At 33.6% G+C, this 16,738-nt stretch overlaps 1 protein-coding gene across 6 annotated transcripts; it reads right to left on the bottom strand.

The window, feature by feature from the left end:
• Window positions 1–121: 121 nt before the first annotated feature.
• LOC148628882 (uncharacterized) lies at window positions 122–16,668 on the bottom strand. Of its 6 annotated transcripts, XM_088596235.1 has the most exons (5): window positions 16,538–16,668; window positions 16,286–16,345; window positions 14,512–14,565; window positions 8,105–8,241; window positions 122–4,024 (listed from the first exon to the last, which is right to left on the bottom strand). In XM_088596235.1, the coding sequence occupies exon 5, from the start codon at window positions 4,002–4,004 to the stop codon at window positions 2,400–2,402; it is 1,605 nt and encodes a 534-aa protein (XP_088452361.1). In that variant the 5' UTR covers window positions 4,005–4,024; window positions 8,105–8,241; window positions 14,512–14,565; window positions 16,286–16,345; window positions 16,538–16,668; the 3' UTR covers window positions 122–2,399. The 6 variants fall into 6 exon arrangements, with proteins under 6 accessions (XP_088452361.1, XP_088452357.1, XP_088452347.1 ...); XM_088596231.1 differs by lacking the exon at window positions 8,105–8,241; XM_088596221.1 differs by lacking the exons at window positions 8,105–8,241; window positions 14,512–14,565.
• Window positions 16,669–16,738: the final 70 nt, after the last annotated feature.

Genomic DNA, 16,738 nt, shown 5'->3' with positions numbered 1-16,738 from the left:
TAAAATCCGCTAATTTTACAAGATGTTTTCCTCCATTGTTCATCAACAGAAACAGACATTTTTAAGTGTAACAGACGTCTCTAACAGAGAACATGGGTCAAAACGGTAAAATGGACAAAAATCAAATGAAAGATTTAATGTGAAAATACAAAAGTTCAACTGACGTTTTTAAAAGAAACAATGATTAAAAAATACAAAAAAACTAACGAGCAAGGGCACCTACTTCATTCAAAAATGAGAGTAGAATAAGAAATGACACTGCATTCTTTCCATACGTCACTGAACTGTATTTTTCGAGTTACTTTAGCGAGGTTTCGAAAATTCTCAACATCTTTCACTTAGTTGTCGTACCAAGCTGAACTGGTTTGACTTCGAAATGTAGTCTTCTGAATGTTTTTCGTTCCATTGGCTTTGCTTCGATTATCCTTAATTTACAAAGTAAATCCTTTATATCTCTTATTGTACTGGTTTAAATAATAAAGTTTCTTTCGTCACAAGAGTAAAATAGTTCTGGTCTTCTTTCTGCATTGATTGTAAGCGCATGTTGTGTTTCACTATTCAGTTGGTTATGTATTTCTTCTATTTCATAAAAGTACAGGTAGACAACAGATTGGTGACATGATATGGCCTCGTTGTACTTTTCGTTTTATTTTACATCGTATATTAAGGTAATAACAAAATTACAGAACTGAAAATATATCACAAATTGGAGGGATATATTAAGGTTAAGTTAGAATCAAAATCCAGGATATTACAACACAAATTATTTCTTTTTACAATTCACTAATATGAATGATAAATCCCAGACAACTTACCAAATACTTCCTAATACAGATATCTACCCATATGCATGGTCTATTGTTTAATAAAACATGTTAATACTGATATATTTTGCAAACAACATTAGTGTTAATACAAATTGTATATAAATGTATAGCTTTACCAGGGCATAGTTTTGTTTGGAGGTGCACATATTCTGTGACCTAAAAATCTAGTGCAGGGCAAGCGTGCGCTTATATGAAATAATAACCAGATTTTAATGAATATTATAATATTTTATTAATTATTGATGTTAGAATCAGGAATATGTAAATTTGCGTCTTTAAAGCTGAAGATTTATTTAAAAAATATGTTGTTTACCAATTGTATTTGTTGTGAAATGTAGAAGTCAATTTTTTGTTTATTTTTTTTAACATGTTTTAGTTTGAATCACACATCAAGACTTGTAACAAAGTTTCAGAGCTATATATAATTCATACTTTAACTGGTGAAATAAAACAATTCAACGAGAATTTTATAGATATGGACTTTAAGGGAACCTTAAATGATACACGAAAAGGCAAAGTTAAGAATGAAGCAGAAAAAATGAAAATAGCCACTATGATCCTGGCTTGATCAAAGTGAAATGTAAAGTAATTTCATAAAAGTATCATATGCGACAATGACATCAATTTTTTTATTTTACCAAAAGTTTCATTTAAGTGCAATACTTCTTTCAGTGGTCAATGAATTTAACAAAAAATTCAAAACTTAGTTTAAATAATGAAAATTAAATATCACTTTATTATCATTCTTAACTGCACTAAGCATAGAACGGAGGCTCATGTCTAAAGATGACCGACATACACGTAATATCAGTATATATATAAAGGTTAAGATTACGTTTCAGTAAAAATTAAAAATCTTTTCTGAAAGTTTTCGAGTCTTTTCTATATTTTTCACTTTTTACGGGAAAACGTGGATGTGCATACGTGTATCTCGGCTCTTCTTTTTTGCTGTTGTCAAGAACTTAACCGTCCTCGAAAAAAAAATATAACTCCGATTGCATTATACAAATACTAACATAGCTGTTTTAAGATAGGAAAGGCAATCGTTTCCTTTTTGGAATTTACATCTGTCAGTTGCGTCGGACTTTTGTTTATGTCACATTATATGTATAAAATATTCCCACCATCTGGGGAGAACTGCAACGTCTCCGGTATCTGTACAAATTAATCTGACCCACTAAAACTGAAAGGGATGTTGCTAGAGATGTCCCTAGGGATTAAAAATTGAAAAGTATGGCTTAGTGCTGTAAACTTTAAGTAGAAGGCAACGACAGACTTATTTTATGATACGAAAACCAGGTAGATAAGTTAAATGCTTTCCATTGATTAAATGATTCTTGTGACAATAGTACAGTAATGTTAAAAGTCTATTTTTGACCATGTAAGCGATCCAGGCTCTCTAGAGCCTCTAATTTATTTATTCCCTTTCAAATACATGATAATCGTGATACCAAATATAAAAAAAACCCATTTTGTATGAACACAATATTATAGCATTGTTAAATACTCGGTTATCTATCTAAATATTAACAAGTAAAAGTACAAAAAGGATGAACATTTTTATATCACGCATTAGTCTTCGTAAAAATATGATTGCGTATCATCATCGACGGTAGCAGTATTGTTGTTAAGTTCTGGAAACATGTTTTCATTTCTGCACAGTATTTCTAGTTCTAGATAGGGATGTACATTCTTGTTCAAAAGACCGGACTCTGGGTTTTTCACTTCCACGGTCCTCATGTGGGAACAATCGGGTGAGAATGTCTTGTGAATCAATTCTGGGTTTGTATAATCTTTGATATTTGTAAGACTTAAATCACATGCATAACATATTGTATCCTCACGAGTCCCTCTATAGAAAAAGCCTGCATCTACAAACCTGTCTAGAAGATTTATATCATAAGACTGGTCATTTTCAAGCAATGGCTTGAAGGAATCTTTTCTTTCCTTCCTAGTTTCGAATGTTGCCAATCCTAATTTTTTCAGCATAACAGTATTCTCACACACTGATTTCATCACTGACATCTTCATGTCGTTTAATGGACACTTGCCAAAGTAAAACCCCTCATGATATTTTAAATTAAGTATCCGAATGCAAGAACCACAGTAATAGCACTGAACGAAATCTAAAACTCCTACTCCGAAGAACCCAGAAATTGCTAAAGCATGTTTAACGAGAAAATTGTCAACTACAAAGTTTTCTAGTGTTTTCATGCGTTCCTCATATTTTTCATATTGGGGTGAATGTATTTCATCTTTATGCCAAGCAAATTTTGCTTGCACTACTGGTTTAAATGCTAGTTCTGCATTATCTGTTGGGCACAGGCCATTTCTACGGTACTGGTACCAAAAATGTTGAAATGATGGAATAGCATCCGTCATTATTGTGTGGTAGATTCCTTCGAGGTCACCGTAAACCTGTCCATTTTGAAATAAGTTATGGAAATTAAACCTCTTTACATTATATAGTCTCACAAAGCAAATGTTTGAACTTTCAGTTCCAAAAAAAGTCGAAAATAAATCAAATAAGCATATTCTATTGTACGATGCATTATTTTGAAGCTTTAACATGTCTACGATTAACAAGTTCCCACGAAGACGCACACCCCAGTGTTTAAGTATATTTTTCCCAATGTTTGAAATGTCCGTGCATAAGTTGCTTGGCAGCGATATTTTGTTTAACCGACGAACCTTTTCCTCATTGACGTTTAGAGAAACAAGAGTTGAAATAAATTTTGTCAAAACCTGTTCCCCGGGTGTCTCTAGTAAAGCACGAATAAGCTTTGAATCATCCTGTTCTTGCCATGCACGAAATACTTCGACATCTTGTAAAGCAAATGGTATTGTTGACTTTGGATGCAGAGCCACTGGAATTACTCTACATGCTAGATCATTGTCTAAAATTGTTTTTATGGAACAGTTAACTGTTTTCATGAAAGTCTTTTCTTGTTCTGAAGATTGAGATAGAATGATTAGAAGGATATCGGCGGCCCTAATGTATTCATCAATCATGGAAAAGTACTCACTTCCAGGGGGAAATTCATAGGTTGTTAATACGTTTTTCCATCCATTGTCCCTTAGTTTTGCAATTAATTGTCTTGCCCATTCAAAGTCATTCATTGCGTTGCAAGATAAGACTAATAGTGACAGGGTTAGTTTTTCTTTGGTGAGAGCCATTTATCTCTGAAATTCCTACCCTGCAAAACGAAAATAAAAATAAGTAGGTAATATATGATATTTTTTTATCAATTATACATTTGATATTCAAAGTCATTTTGTTATGGCTATTAATGAGTTTCTATCGCTAAATTTACTCATTCAGTTAGAAATTTAGATCCTTACACAAAATTACTAGATAAAAAGTTCAATGGTAAACAAAAATAAGCTACTGGAAAAAATTATGTTGTCAATAGTTAAACCCTGCTTCTACGGTCGCGACCGATATTAAATGATAATTTCCGATATGACTTAACGACATAAATTTTAATTTTAAATTCTTCCTCTTTTACCAGAATTGACTTTCGACGGGAAACAAAGCGGGTGTAAAAATTGCATTTTTGTATTTAGAAGCCACTGGGTCGATCTACTACAAGTGGACTATATTTCCCCTAGTGTATTCATCAGGCCAAAGGTTAGACTTGGATGACCCATAGATATGAGTAGCACAAAATTGGAAACCCCAAAGATTCATTGTATTAAGCATGTTCTTAGCGACCATAATGAAGCGCTTAGATATTAGTAGAAATTGTGCGTTCTAGATTTGTTTCATATTTTGAAATTTTCATTTTGAGTTTGGGTTTGAGTACTTCTTGTTAATACTTTATTAATGTTAACAAGGTTTCCGTTCACGAAGGATCTGTTGTTTTCCCAGATGATCGAGTGTAACCTTAATACCGCCTTGAGTACAATCTTGACCGTAGGCAAATAATATTACCATAAGCAACACAAAATAACAGAACTGATTTAACACTTGAGGCAATGGTCAAAAACTGAAAGGATAAACCGAGATCAGAGGTCAGAGTGAACAGAAACATCTACGGGAGCCACAGTACTGCCAGTGAACGTTTAATTAAAGAAGATCTTAGCACAGTGCTCAATATTTATGGCATCACTGACGATCAAGCGGTTCCCTCGATTTCCCTACCTTCTACGACTTTGTCAAAGTAAGGAATCTGACCGAACCAGAAACCTTCATGCTAAATACCTGCTGTGGTGATGTCGCACCTTACGTTCTGGGAGATAATAATAGAATCCACCAATAAGTACGTCAAATCATACTACCAACAATTTTAACGTAAGACAACATTCCTGAAGACAAAGGTAAAAGTACAGCACCTGAAGTAGTTTAGTTCCACAAAATCTTGAGCTATCTCTAAGGTTCTTTCAACCCAATGGGAAAATTTTGCTTCCCATGGACAAATACCACACTGAAATTCTATTCTAGACCAGCGGAAAGGGAAGCAAGGAGCAACATATGCCCAGTACGTTTCATTTATTAGTCAATCTAAGTCACCTGCTGTCATGTTACATTATCATGTAAGTATGAGAGAAATACCAGAATCTCACAGTCAATCAATTATTAGTCAACCAACGGATTTTGAGAACATGAAGGTCGACGGCACGTCTGAATGTTACAAGAAGCTACCTGCGTGTTTCTATTAGTACGGGGGCAACGACACCAATAAGAAATTAATTGAAGACAAAAAGGTTGCACGTATTCATTAACAATCCGTCTCGTATAATCGCAACCTCTCTGGGAAACTGAAAAGCCGTCCTGATTAACGAATCCGAACTTGGCATAAATTCCCAAATAATCCAGACCTAGTTACGGACCATGAAAACTGATTTGTTCAAGTTGTCATACTTTTTCGTACCTCTTTCGTCTGCCTTGCACTTGACTTTTTATGAGCAACTCGGTGGGTGTTTTTTAGAAAAGTAGAGGACGCTTACCCTACCGGTGCACCTGGTACATTCTCCCAATATTTTAGTGTCCGAGTTGCGTATTTAGTTATGTTACTTTGTATGTATTATTTTAGTTACTTTATGTTCTTTGTTGTGTGTGTCTGTCTTCCATGTCTGGTCTTTGTCCCTGGATTACATTTTTTTAATTTACGCTAGAAGGTTCCCTTGATTACTCTTTTGAAAGGGAGCTTCTTCTATTGAAACATAAATTTGTTATAAAATTATATTTAAATTTCCAATCGCAGAGACATTAGAACCTGTGCCATACTTATTTGACTTCAAATAGTGTATTTCAATATACATAAATATTTCTCAATTGGTATGTTCATTTGACTAATTCACCCTGAGGATTCTTCTTAAATACATGAACATGTAGAATTAACTTCAGTGATTTTTAGAAAAAAAATCAACTGAATTTATATCAGTTAATATGATTCACATAGCATGATGATAATTAATTCAATCATTAGCTAAATAATTTAAAAGAAAATACCTAAACATGTTATAAAATGGTTCTACCAAAGTCGACGATCGCGATCTACCGTCTTTCGAAACTCCACAAAAATCCATAAAAACAACGCTTCATAGCTAGATTTGCAAAATTTATCACCAAACCTGTTTCAAAACTTCTAACCTCTATACTCACAGGTGTCAAAGAAGGTCTCCGGTCCTACCACGACACTTGTTACTCCTGTACAGGTATAAATTCAATGTGGTCCCTGTAACATTCGAAAGATCTTCTGGAAGAGTAATCAAGGGAACCAAGGTTATAGAGGTAATCAAAAGAATGTAATCCAGAAACAAAGACCAGACATGGAAGACATACACAACAAAGAACATGAAACATGAAGTAACTAAAATCATACATACAAAGTAAAAAAAGCAAATGAGCAACTGGGACTCCACTAAAAACTGGGAGCATAGACCAGGTGCACCGGTAGGATAAGCATCTTCTGTTTTTCTAGAAACACCGGCCGAATTGCTCATAAAAAGTGCAGGGTCGTCGAAAGAGGAAAGGAAAACTATGACAAGTTGAACAAATCAAATCTCATGGTGCAGATGGAGACACTGTAATGGTCCATGAGTTCATGATGACTACCATAAAACTTCTGTAGTGATGACTTCAATCTTGTAGCAACATAACCCTGTTCCAGAAACCTAATTGAAAGAAGACTAGCGATACATACAAAAATTCTGGAAGCGTAGTTTAGGCAAACTCTGGCTTAACGTTTAAGTTGTGATATGAGAACTCTATACGCAGGCGCTGAAGGGATGTTGCCACAAATGAAAGAAAATTTGAAAATACGGAATGAAAAGTCATCGCGTTTGTCATAAAGTTTGGTCGATAGTTTTCCTTTACCATCCATCTCTACGTGTAGGTCAAGATATGTGGCTAACTTCATGGTGTCAATATTATCCTTTTTTCAAGTTTGTAGGATGTATCAAATAAGCGAAACTAGGATTGTTTAATGTTCATACGTCATCTATATAGTGGAAACTGAGATCAAAGGACCTAACTAAACGATGCTCCTGTTTTGGATCAGATCAGCAATAGACAGCCTCATAAGAGTAAAGAAATAGGTCAGCAAGTAGAGGAGCACAATTGGTTCCCATTGGAATACCGACTGTTGTTGAAAAATGCGTCCACTTCACTGGACAAATATTGTATTGATCGAAAATTCCAGCAATTTTAAAACATATATTTGAAAGTTGATATGGAATATTTTTTTCAAAGTATGAGGAATATCTACCAAGAACTACATATTTTATCTAGGTGTACCGTCATTTTTGGAGTAACAACGAAGTATAGTGCTTTTTAGTCAGGATTTTATATATGCAATGAATATAACTTCACAAATTTGAGATAATTGAATCGTATGGAACAAAACGTGAAAACAATTTATGTTATGTTAGCAAAAACGGATGTGGAAGCATACTTGGAATCTAGTGTATTTCTCTCTAGGACATGAATTTCCATGGAAACCCGACCACCCAGATTGTCTTTCTTCAACGCTGCCACATTTGAAGCAACTTACCGACTTTAATAAAAGATTTCCCTTAAAGAAATATACCATTACAACAGCCTATTTTTCTGACATTAACGTTAATTTTGGCGATAAAACATATCTGCAGGTTGTTGGAATTGCGATGAGCAAACATTCTGCTCCTTTGATAGCAGATATATTCCTGTATTATTTTGAATCTCAGTTTGTAGCATAGAGATCCATCAAAGTCTGATTAAATATATAAATTTTATAATACTTATCGTTAATCGTTAATTGTTTTTTTTTATTATAAATAGTTAAAACTTTTACTAAATTCTTTCATTGATATGAATTGATGCTGTAGTTTGATAGTTCTTGTCGTAACTTAATCTTTGGTAGTTCTTGTTGTAACTTAATCAATAAAATGCTTCGCAGGGCGCAGCTTGATACAACCTCAGTGGTCAACCCTGAAAAGTTATGGAAAATATGAAAAAAATATTATAATATAATTAAACACATGGAGGCGTTATTAAAGTTTACATTCTGTGTAAATGTCTAACTTAAGAAAGTTGAGTATTTATATTATTATACATTATATGTATATTTTAGTGTTCTAATCTTCTAATATTTCGTGTGATGTACGATTTAAAGAAAGATACTAGATTTGTTAAATACAAATTTAACTGTAGTCCCTCGGACACCTGCATATTGGAATATTTCAATTTTACACGTGCAGCTGTTGATTGTAGTTTCTCCGCATCAATATAGGTGAGTCTTTAACAATTCTAATAGAGGTGTTTATCATTTCTTAGAATCAAATTGATGGTTTTATGTGTTTCATTTCTTTTTTTCATCAAAATAAAAAAAAATAAGTTAAAGATTAAATTAACAATAAAGTGTTCAACAAACGGTGCAAATGCATTTTAGATTGCTAATTATTGTAAGTCATCGGTCACATATATGTATACTGTGCGGGAAATTAGTAGTGTCCGCCATTGCCTGAGAAGAAGGAGATCTTACGGACAATTTATTCGACTTAGAAAATTTGCTGTCACATAATGATTTGACATTGTTCCCTGTTGCTAATGCATGTCCATAGACATTTAGTTTCGTGTGATAATTACATGAAATATAAGTATTAGTTGGTTGCTCAAGTTTGAATTTGTACCACAATGTGCCTTTCTCCAAAGGAAAGTTCAGACTGATTTAAACAAAATGAGGGCAAAAAAGGGCCACAGTGATTCTAGTGAAATTCTCATCCTGTGTCAATGCAATCAAAATTCAAAGCTGTATAAACCTTGAAAAGTGCGTCTATACTGCCGCTACTTTTTCGAGGTTCAACCCTGCAGTCATATGAAACTGTCATAGAGGACATATTTTAATGGGTTATGGTTATTTTACAGTTTTTATTTTTAGAGTACAAATATTTAAGTGTATAACATACACTGTGTAGGTGTGTTTTTTTTTTGCAGGGAATTACAGTGCAGTTATCATTGTTTTAAAAGGTCATTTGAGTAGAAGTTAATTCTGACATAGGGTCCTACAGAGGTATGTTTCTTATTATACTAGGGCAGTTTTACATTTTCAACCAATTAAACTGAAGTACATTTTGTACTGAATTTAACAATATAATCCAAATTGAATATATTATGTATTTCTTTCAAAATATTTGTAGTAATAATACTAGTCCAATTGGCACCAAGTGTACGGGGAATTTATAACACAAAGCTGTCTTGAAATCCCAACACAAAACTACAACATGCTGACATTGATTGTGTGGAACTATTGATGGTCCAAACGTATACACGTTCATTTGTTGTAGAACAATATATCATCTTACACTATTTTTTACAGTCTCTGAAGAGCCAGTACTGAAATGCACAGGAAATTGTTGCTTGAAATAAATTATTGCTTGCAGGAAGTTTATGTATTTTTCTCCTAAATGTCAGGAAAATGACACCAACTCTATTGCTTTGATTTTTACACAAAATGTTAGAAAAGTTCTAATACACGTAACTTCATATAACTATGCAGCTTTTCCAGAGTTGTAGGACTTGAAAACTTCAATACAGAAATATTCTTATTCAATGTAACTGATAGATACCACACTGTTAAACTAAAAAATCATAGATCAACAACCTAAATTAAGGGAAATGGTCAATCCTTAATATGACATAGCAAAATTCAAGACATCCATGCAAGTACACCCTCGGGAAAGAAAGAAGCATTGAAATGCATATGTTTATAACTTGTCTTATAATATATAAATCTAAACCTTAGTTCCTGAGAAATAGGACACCAACTCTGAAAAACAAGTACCTCCATTTCCTCTATGTATAGCAGAGGAAATATCGACTTAATTTTAGTGGGGTCTATAGTGACATAGGTGGCTATTCCTCTTTCCTCCCGTTACGTAGAGGAGATTCCATGTCTTGATTTTACTCCTCCTACACCACTAAGTGATATTTAATGAAACTGTCATACAATCTTTTAGCTTGAAATTTGAAATTTGGCATTTGAAGAGGTTGGGGTACAGAATCACAGCGGCACCCCTATAAAGGATGTATTGGGAATGTCCCACCCATAAATTGCTGTTAATATTAAATACTACAACAGTTTGTTTTCTAGCCAATGCAAACACATTCAAGACAAAGCGACTTAGCTCTTCGGGTAATACCAGTCTAAGTCCATACTTGCCTTGCGGGCAATATCAGTCCGTGTTCACACTTGTAATTACATTTCGTCCTACTTCCTGCCAATACTTTTTATCTTGGCATTTGCACGAAGACCTTGTTTTTCGTAGACATTTTATGATATGTTTTCACTAAATCCTGCCTGACGTGTTTTTATTAATACTTTTATCTGAGAGAACTATGTGTGCTTATCAGTTGTGTTTGGATTTTGAAGTGGCTAACAGAAAAAGCGAGTACTCTTTCTAGGTAGGTAGAGCTTGTCGCCTTTGCCTTTAATATTTGTTAAGGTGTTTGTATTCTGTATCGATCTCAAGAAGTAAATCCGAATACCACACATTTTTATAATTTTTTTATTTTCTCACCACTGTCCCAAGTTAGGGGGAATTTTTAGCAACATATTAAAGTCGTGGACAGATATTCGGTTCAACTTTCAAGATGTGATTAGAGACACTAGCATTTCACGCTACTACTTTGATGAATCAAAATTAGAAACAGCGAAATATACGGAGCGGGTACTTATTTGTGTAGAGGCGATATCTCTTCTTTAGTCATGGCTAAAAATCGCGTCACACCGGTTAAAAAAGTAACACTGCCGAAATTTGATGAAATCGCCGTTTTTATTGGGACGTACATAGCTACACAATACAGAACTTGAATATTCGCTGAGCAGTATTTTGGAGCGATAGTCAGATTGTCTTGCACTGGATTTCACGAACAAAACCACTTAGAAAATTTGTTCAGAGCCGTGTAATTGAAATAAGAAAATCAACAAAGTCCTTCGTTTAGAAATACGTACCAACATAATCCAACCCAGTCGATCTACAGCCCAATAGTACACGGAGTCAACGCTGTGGATACATGGACCATCATGGATTACTGATGAAAGCAAGTGGCCAGAATGGACACTTAACATTACGGGCAAAACTGCCTTATTGATATCGACAGACGTAAAAGGGGAGACGGAATCTGATCATAATGAAAATCATTTAGCTAGCGAGATTTTCAGCACTCAGCACTCGGTAAGTAACTACGTAAAACATGATACGTACTGTAATTTGTATGAATATGCCGAAACAAGAAGAGATACAATCTTACAAGCACTTGTCGACAAACACGAGAGAAAATCAAAAGAATCGACATTCAACTAGCGACACGTCTATGAATTACCAATACACGAAGCGATCGTTTTGAAATAGAAAAGAACCGTAAGGCTACTGGATCGACATTAGTGAGACAACAAAGACTTACATGGAGGACGATAATATCATACGATATAGAGGACAAACAAAATTCGAATTTGGACGGTGCTACAAATTTTGCAAAATTGTTGCCAAAGAAACACCAGTTTATTGATATCATTATACTGGTAGCACACGAAAAGGTGCTACATTCGGGAGCAGGACAGACAATTGCAGACATCCAACAAACGTTTTGGATACCGTCTATCCATTAAAGTGTTAATTACATGCTTAAAAAATGTGTTAAGTGTAAGAAACACAAAAAACTGAATCGCCGCCGTTGCCAAAACATATGGTGTCTGATATCCCATTTGCTGCATCAAGAGATGTATCCGCATGACCGCTTATCTTAAGAAAAACAGGCTGTTAGTGAAAATGTACGAGCAGCCCATTTTGAGTTGATACCAGACAAGATACTAGAATAATTTATGGTTGCGTTTAGACAATTTATCAACAGGAGACGCATTCTGACAACGATATATTCCGATAACGCATCCACTTTCAAACAGCTGACAACGAGATACCAAGAATCAGAACATTTACATTAACTGGAAATTCATACCAAGAACAGCACCATAGTATGGAGGATGGTAGGAAAGATTAGTAGACCTAACGAAAACGACACTACAAAAGTCCTCGGGAATGTCCAAGTCGATTCTGATGTACTACGTACTGTTCTCGTCGAAATCAAATGTGTGATCAACAATCGACGTACCACTTATATTTCGTCTGATATTCGAGACCCACAGCTGCTAAATTCGACCTTCTAATGGACCAGTTTCAACATGACCAATTATTAAAATAGACCCTCTCGAAATTTGCATTATAATTGCCTCACTTTCAGATGTAGTAAATTTCAAGCATTTTGAGGCCCCTAGAGTGTTGTGAAAAGTTCCCTATATTTTAAATTACCCATTAAGTTTGAATAAATTAGTAATAATATTTCCCATCCTTTAACGTTACAGTCGACGTTACGTTGTTTCATATAAATAATTATGCATTGAAGATTGAACGATGCATTTAGTCAAACTCGCTTTTATTGAACCTCAATTCGTAATAGTTTATTTGTAGTTGTATACATGTACAAATAGCATTCCGAAAAGTACTCTGCAGATTGATTTGTACTATACGTACTTTGTGGTGCTATATGGTTATTTTTTTAAAAAGAAATCCTGAATAAAGGTACTAAATTTAATAAATAGTCAAAGGAGTTATCTTGTAGGGCATGTACTGTTTTATTACAGTTTTTTGCGAATTTTATGTTGTGTGTATATTAAGTTTTTAAAATATTTTAATAGCGTTCGAGTCAAAATACCTTTATACTATGTATGTATGATTTTAGTTACTTTGTGTTCTTTGTTGTGTGTCTCTGTTTTCCATGTCTGGTCTTTGTCCCTGGATTACATTCTTTTAATTACCGCCATAACCTTGGTTCCCTTGATTACTCTATCAAATATTTGATGGAATTTTCAGTAGTTTTTTTTTTTCATTTTGGACAATAACATATTTTTTTTGTAAATATGATAACATTATATATTATTAAGCAAATATTCATAACTGCAACAACTGGTATTTATTTAATATCATATTTAATACTATCTTTTACGATTAAAATGAAGACTCATAGATTTCCTCAAATAAGTGTGAATGAGAAATTAACCAAAATATACATATCTTGTTGCATGATCTACTTTTGCAGAAATATAATTTGGTTTTTGATGGCTACCGATCAGAACATATTTCAGCCCTGTAGTGGAGGAAATTTTAATGGACTAAAATACCATACGGCTGAATTAGGTAATATTTTGAAGGTTAAAGCTTGTACCAAATCCTTGATGGAATTTTTGAAAATTCGAGGTCAAAGGTCAACATTAAATGTTCAATAGGGTAAAATAATTCTTGCATTTTGTCATTCTCTTTGAAATATTATACTTTGTCTTTTTGATTCTTTTGCCTGGAAGACCCAAGACATTCAAAAATTGTAAAAACAAATGCAAAAACCATCATTTTGTGGTTAACATGACCGTATCCAAAGGGGTGCCATGGGTGCAAGTGTACCCTCTCTCTGTTTAAAATATTTCAAAATTCTAGAGAAAATCAGCTAAAATTGGATGTGCATCCCCTTTGAAAGATGAAACTGTATACATGTACACCCTTTTTCAAAATATGTGGCTACCGCACTGATTAATTTTAGGTTTTACATTTATGGTGGAAAGTTTGAATGAAATCCTATAAATGTGATTACAAAATCTTACAATTAGATTACATGTTTATTCAACAACTCGGTTTATGTTCTCCATACAGTTTTTTGTATAATTTTCAAAAGAGACAGATTTGAATTTATTTTAGCCAAGTCATTCATTTACACATTCATTAGTCCTTAGTACATTTGGTGTCGATCTCTAATCTCTTCCTACTCTGTATTAACTATCTTTATCGTCGGTCCAAGACTTTACCATAGCATTCCCTTTTTTCAATGTTCATGTTGTAGCTATGTAAAATATGGTTGTATTATTGGTTTTGCATTTATTTTTTAAATTTATGCTCTCCTTTGGTCTTCCAGGATAGTTCATAGTTTGACAATGAAAGAGACAAAATATGATATTTGACTATTTAACACTTTGCAGGAATGTCCTTGGAAAATGACGTAAATGAACAAAATTTGTAACTTTAACCTCGAATTTTCGGAAATTGCACTAAGAAAAAACTTCTACAACAGACTTTAATGGAAGCGCCTTTTAAATACCATCAAAATAATAACACTAAATTCAGTCATGTAGTATTTCGGTCAGTTTTCAAAACGTACCCATATTTGTTCCTGTACTGATTGCTCTACTGAATCAATACATACCATGTCAATCTTTAAAAAAATAGAAACCAAGTTAAAGGCCTGTATTTATATTTTAGAAATAGCACTAAAACGAAGTGCTTACTAGAAATGAACGCGAGAATACATTTTACATTTTGAAAATAGTCAATTGAAAATCTAAAGGCTTCCTACAACTTTTTTTTCAAAATCTTACATCACCTCATCACAATCTAACCTGTTTTATTCAATAGATGTTATAGTCCATGGGCTGGGTGGGTCCACCTTGCACTCCCCACAACTCATCAACCAAAATATGATAAGAAAATTTGATAACCCTTATACCTCCCATTTACGATTATTTTGTCGCTAAAAAATATACTGAAGCATTTTTGTGTTTTTTGGCTATTTTTATACATCGTTGAAGCAAATTTCTATATTTTTTACGTTTTTTTTTTATTCTTCGAACTTCTTCTTTCTACACAGCGAAGTATATGTAAAATTGTGTCAAAAACTGGACTGACTTTTCCTGTTTTAATTTCATCAATTCTGCCTTGTGGGCAAAAAATGAAATAAGCCTGTAGAATGTTTTGAGATGTTCCCTAGGTATTAAAGGTAAACTCTATTCACATTGACATGCAGGTCAACAGAAGGATAATAACCATCTATACACAATATGTGATTTGAACTTCGTAAATGAGTGGACCATATCAAGTGAATCTCACGTGCTTGTTTATTTTTGCACTCTCTGCAGAATTTACAAAAAAATAACCCTGCAAAAGTCTTTGATTTAATTTTACACAAACTTGACGCATCTTTTTTCATTTCTATATACGCAGGTTTGTCTATAGTCAGAAGAAAATTAGTGGTGAAATTTGGGCCATATTTGTTGAAAGGTAGCGATGCACCTTAAAATATGATTTTCCACACCTAAATCACTCCACTATTGATAAACCTGAAGGAACTTGAGGAAACATTATATATCAAGTATATAGGTGCAACTCATTCGCTGTACCGTGTATAATGATGTTTATGGGCCAGCTGCAGCCTGCCCTGAGGTATGAGGATTTCCTCTCGTTAATTGAAGACCAATGGGTGGCCTAGGGCTGATATTTTCATCACGGTTGGGTTGTTGTCTCTTTGACATACCTATTCTCATTATATTTATGTTTTCTAGTGTTCAAACATATGATGTTCAAGCTGAATGGAACATCTAAACACTTCTTAATATTAGATTACTCCTTATTCCTTTATATGCAAGAACTTATTTCTTCTTATATACATGTGATCTGATCTACGTGTACATACTAGGTTTTTATCTCCTGGGTGTGGCTCCCTAACAGACGAATTTGTCATTTTTACCATAAAGGCTTGAAACTATGCACAACTGAGTGGGCAGGAAGTAAATTCCATGAAATGAGATCTGAATTTAGTCAGTGCAGTATGGGCCTAAATATCAAGTTGCTATGACATAAAATTGTTAAATATTCCCTTTGTCCAAAATTGAAATAAATTTGAATTGAGCCATTCGATAGCAGGAAAATATAATAGAAAAACTAAATCATAATTTCTATTTTGATCCCAAAAGACCATTTCTCACATAAATGTTCCATATAATACATTTTAAAAAAAAATTCATTCGAATGTAGATAGAGAAAGAATAAATATATGAAAAGAGCTCCGTATGAATAAGATGTATTCACATTTCATAAACGCAGGAAAATATAACTGAGAAACTAAAGCTGGTTTTCGATAGTTGTAACAAAATACTTACCTTCTTCTATATAATTTTGACACTACACTAGTACAGCGATATAAAGTTGTGTGGGTACTCCTAAAATATATTCACTTTTATAAAAAAAAGTTACGTCATTCGATTGTGTTATTTAAAGCTCAAGTTCAATGTAAATTGATTCTACTGGACAAAGAAAATCACGTGTAGAAAAAAGTATGTTTTATTTTTAAAACTTTTAAATATAAACAACTGTGATTAAAAATGGTTTTTGGTTTTTGTCGTCATAGTTACCTAAAGGTGTGTTTATGCTTGTTGAAGACCTTCCGGTGATTTCTGAAAGTATAATTTACTATTTTGGCTTTTGGTTATGTTGCGTTTCACCATATTCGTTTTTTTTACAATTTGTATACCTTAATGTGAATAACATGGCAGTGGCGCAATGGAGACAAAAGAGGCAAATGCCTCACCTTTGAAATGACATATTTGTCCTTG

This window comes from Perna viridis, chromosome 1 (genome assembly GCF_037379345.1).
Source record: "Perna viridis isolate PV_CMFRI_1.1 ecotype Kerala chromosome 1, ASM3737934v1, whole genome shotgun sequence".
NCBI classification, from domain to species: Eukaryota; Metazoa; Mollusca; class Bivalvia; order Mytilida; family Mytilidae; genus Perna; species Perna viridis.
Note: the sequence above shows the minus strand (reverse complement) of the source record. Positions and strands in the feature narration are given on the sequence as shown.

Bases quoted from the DNA above. Each gene is read 5' to 3' on its own strand.
- LOC148628882 (XM_088596235.1), bottom strand. From the start codon at position 4,004: ATGGCTCTCACCAAAGAAAAACTAACCCTGTCACTATTAGTCTTATCT.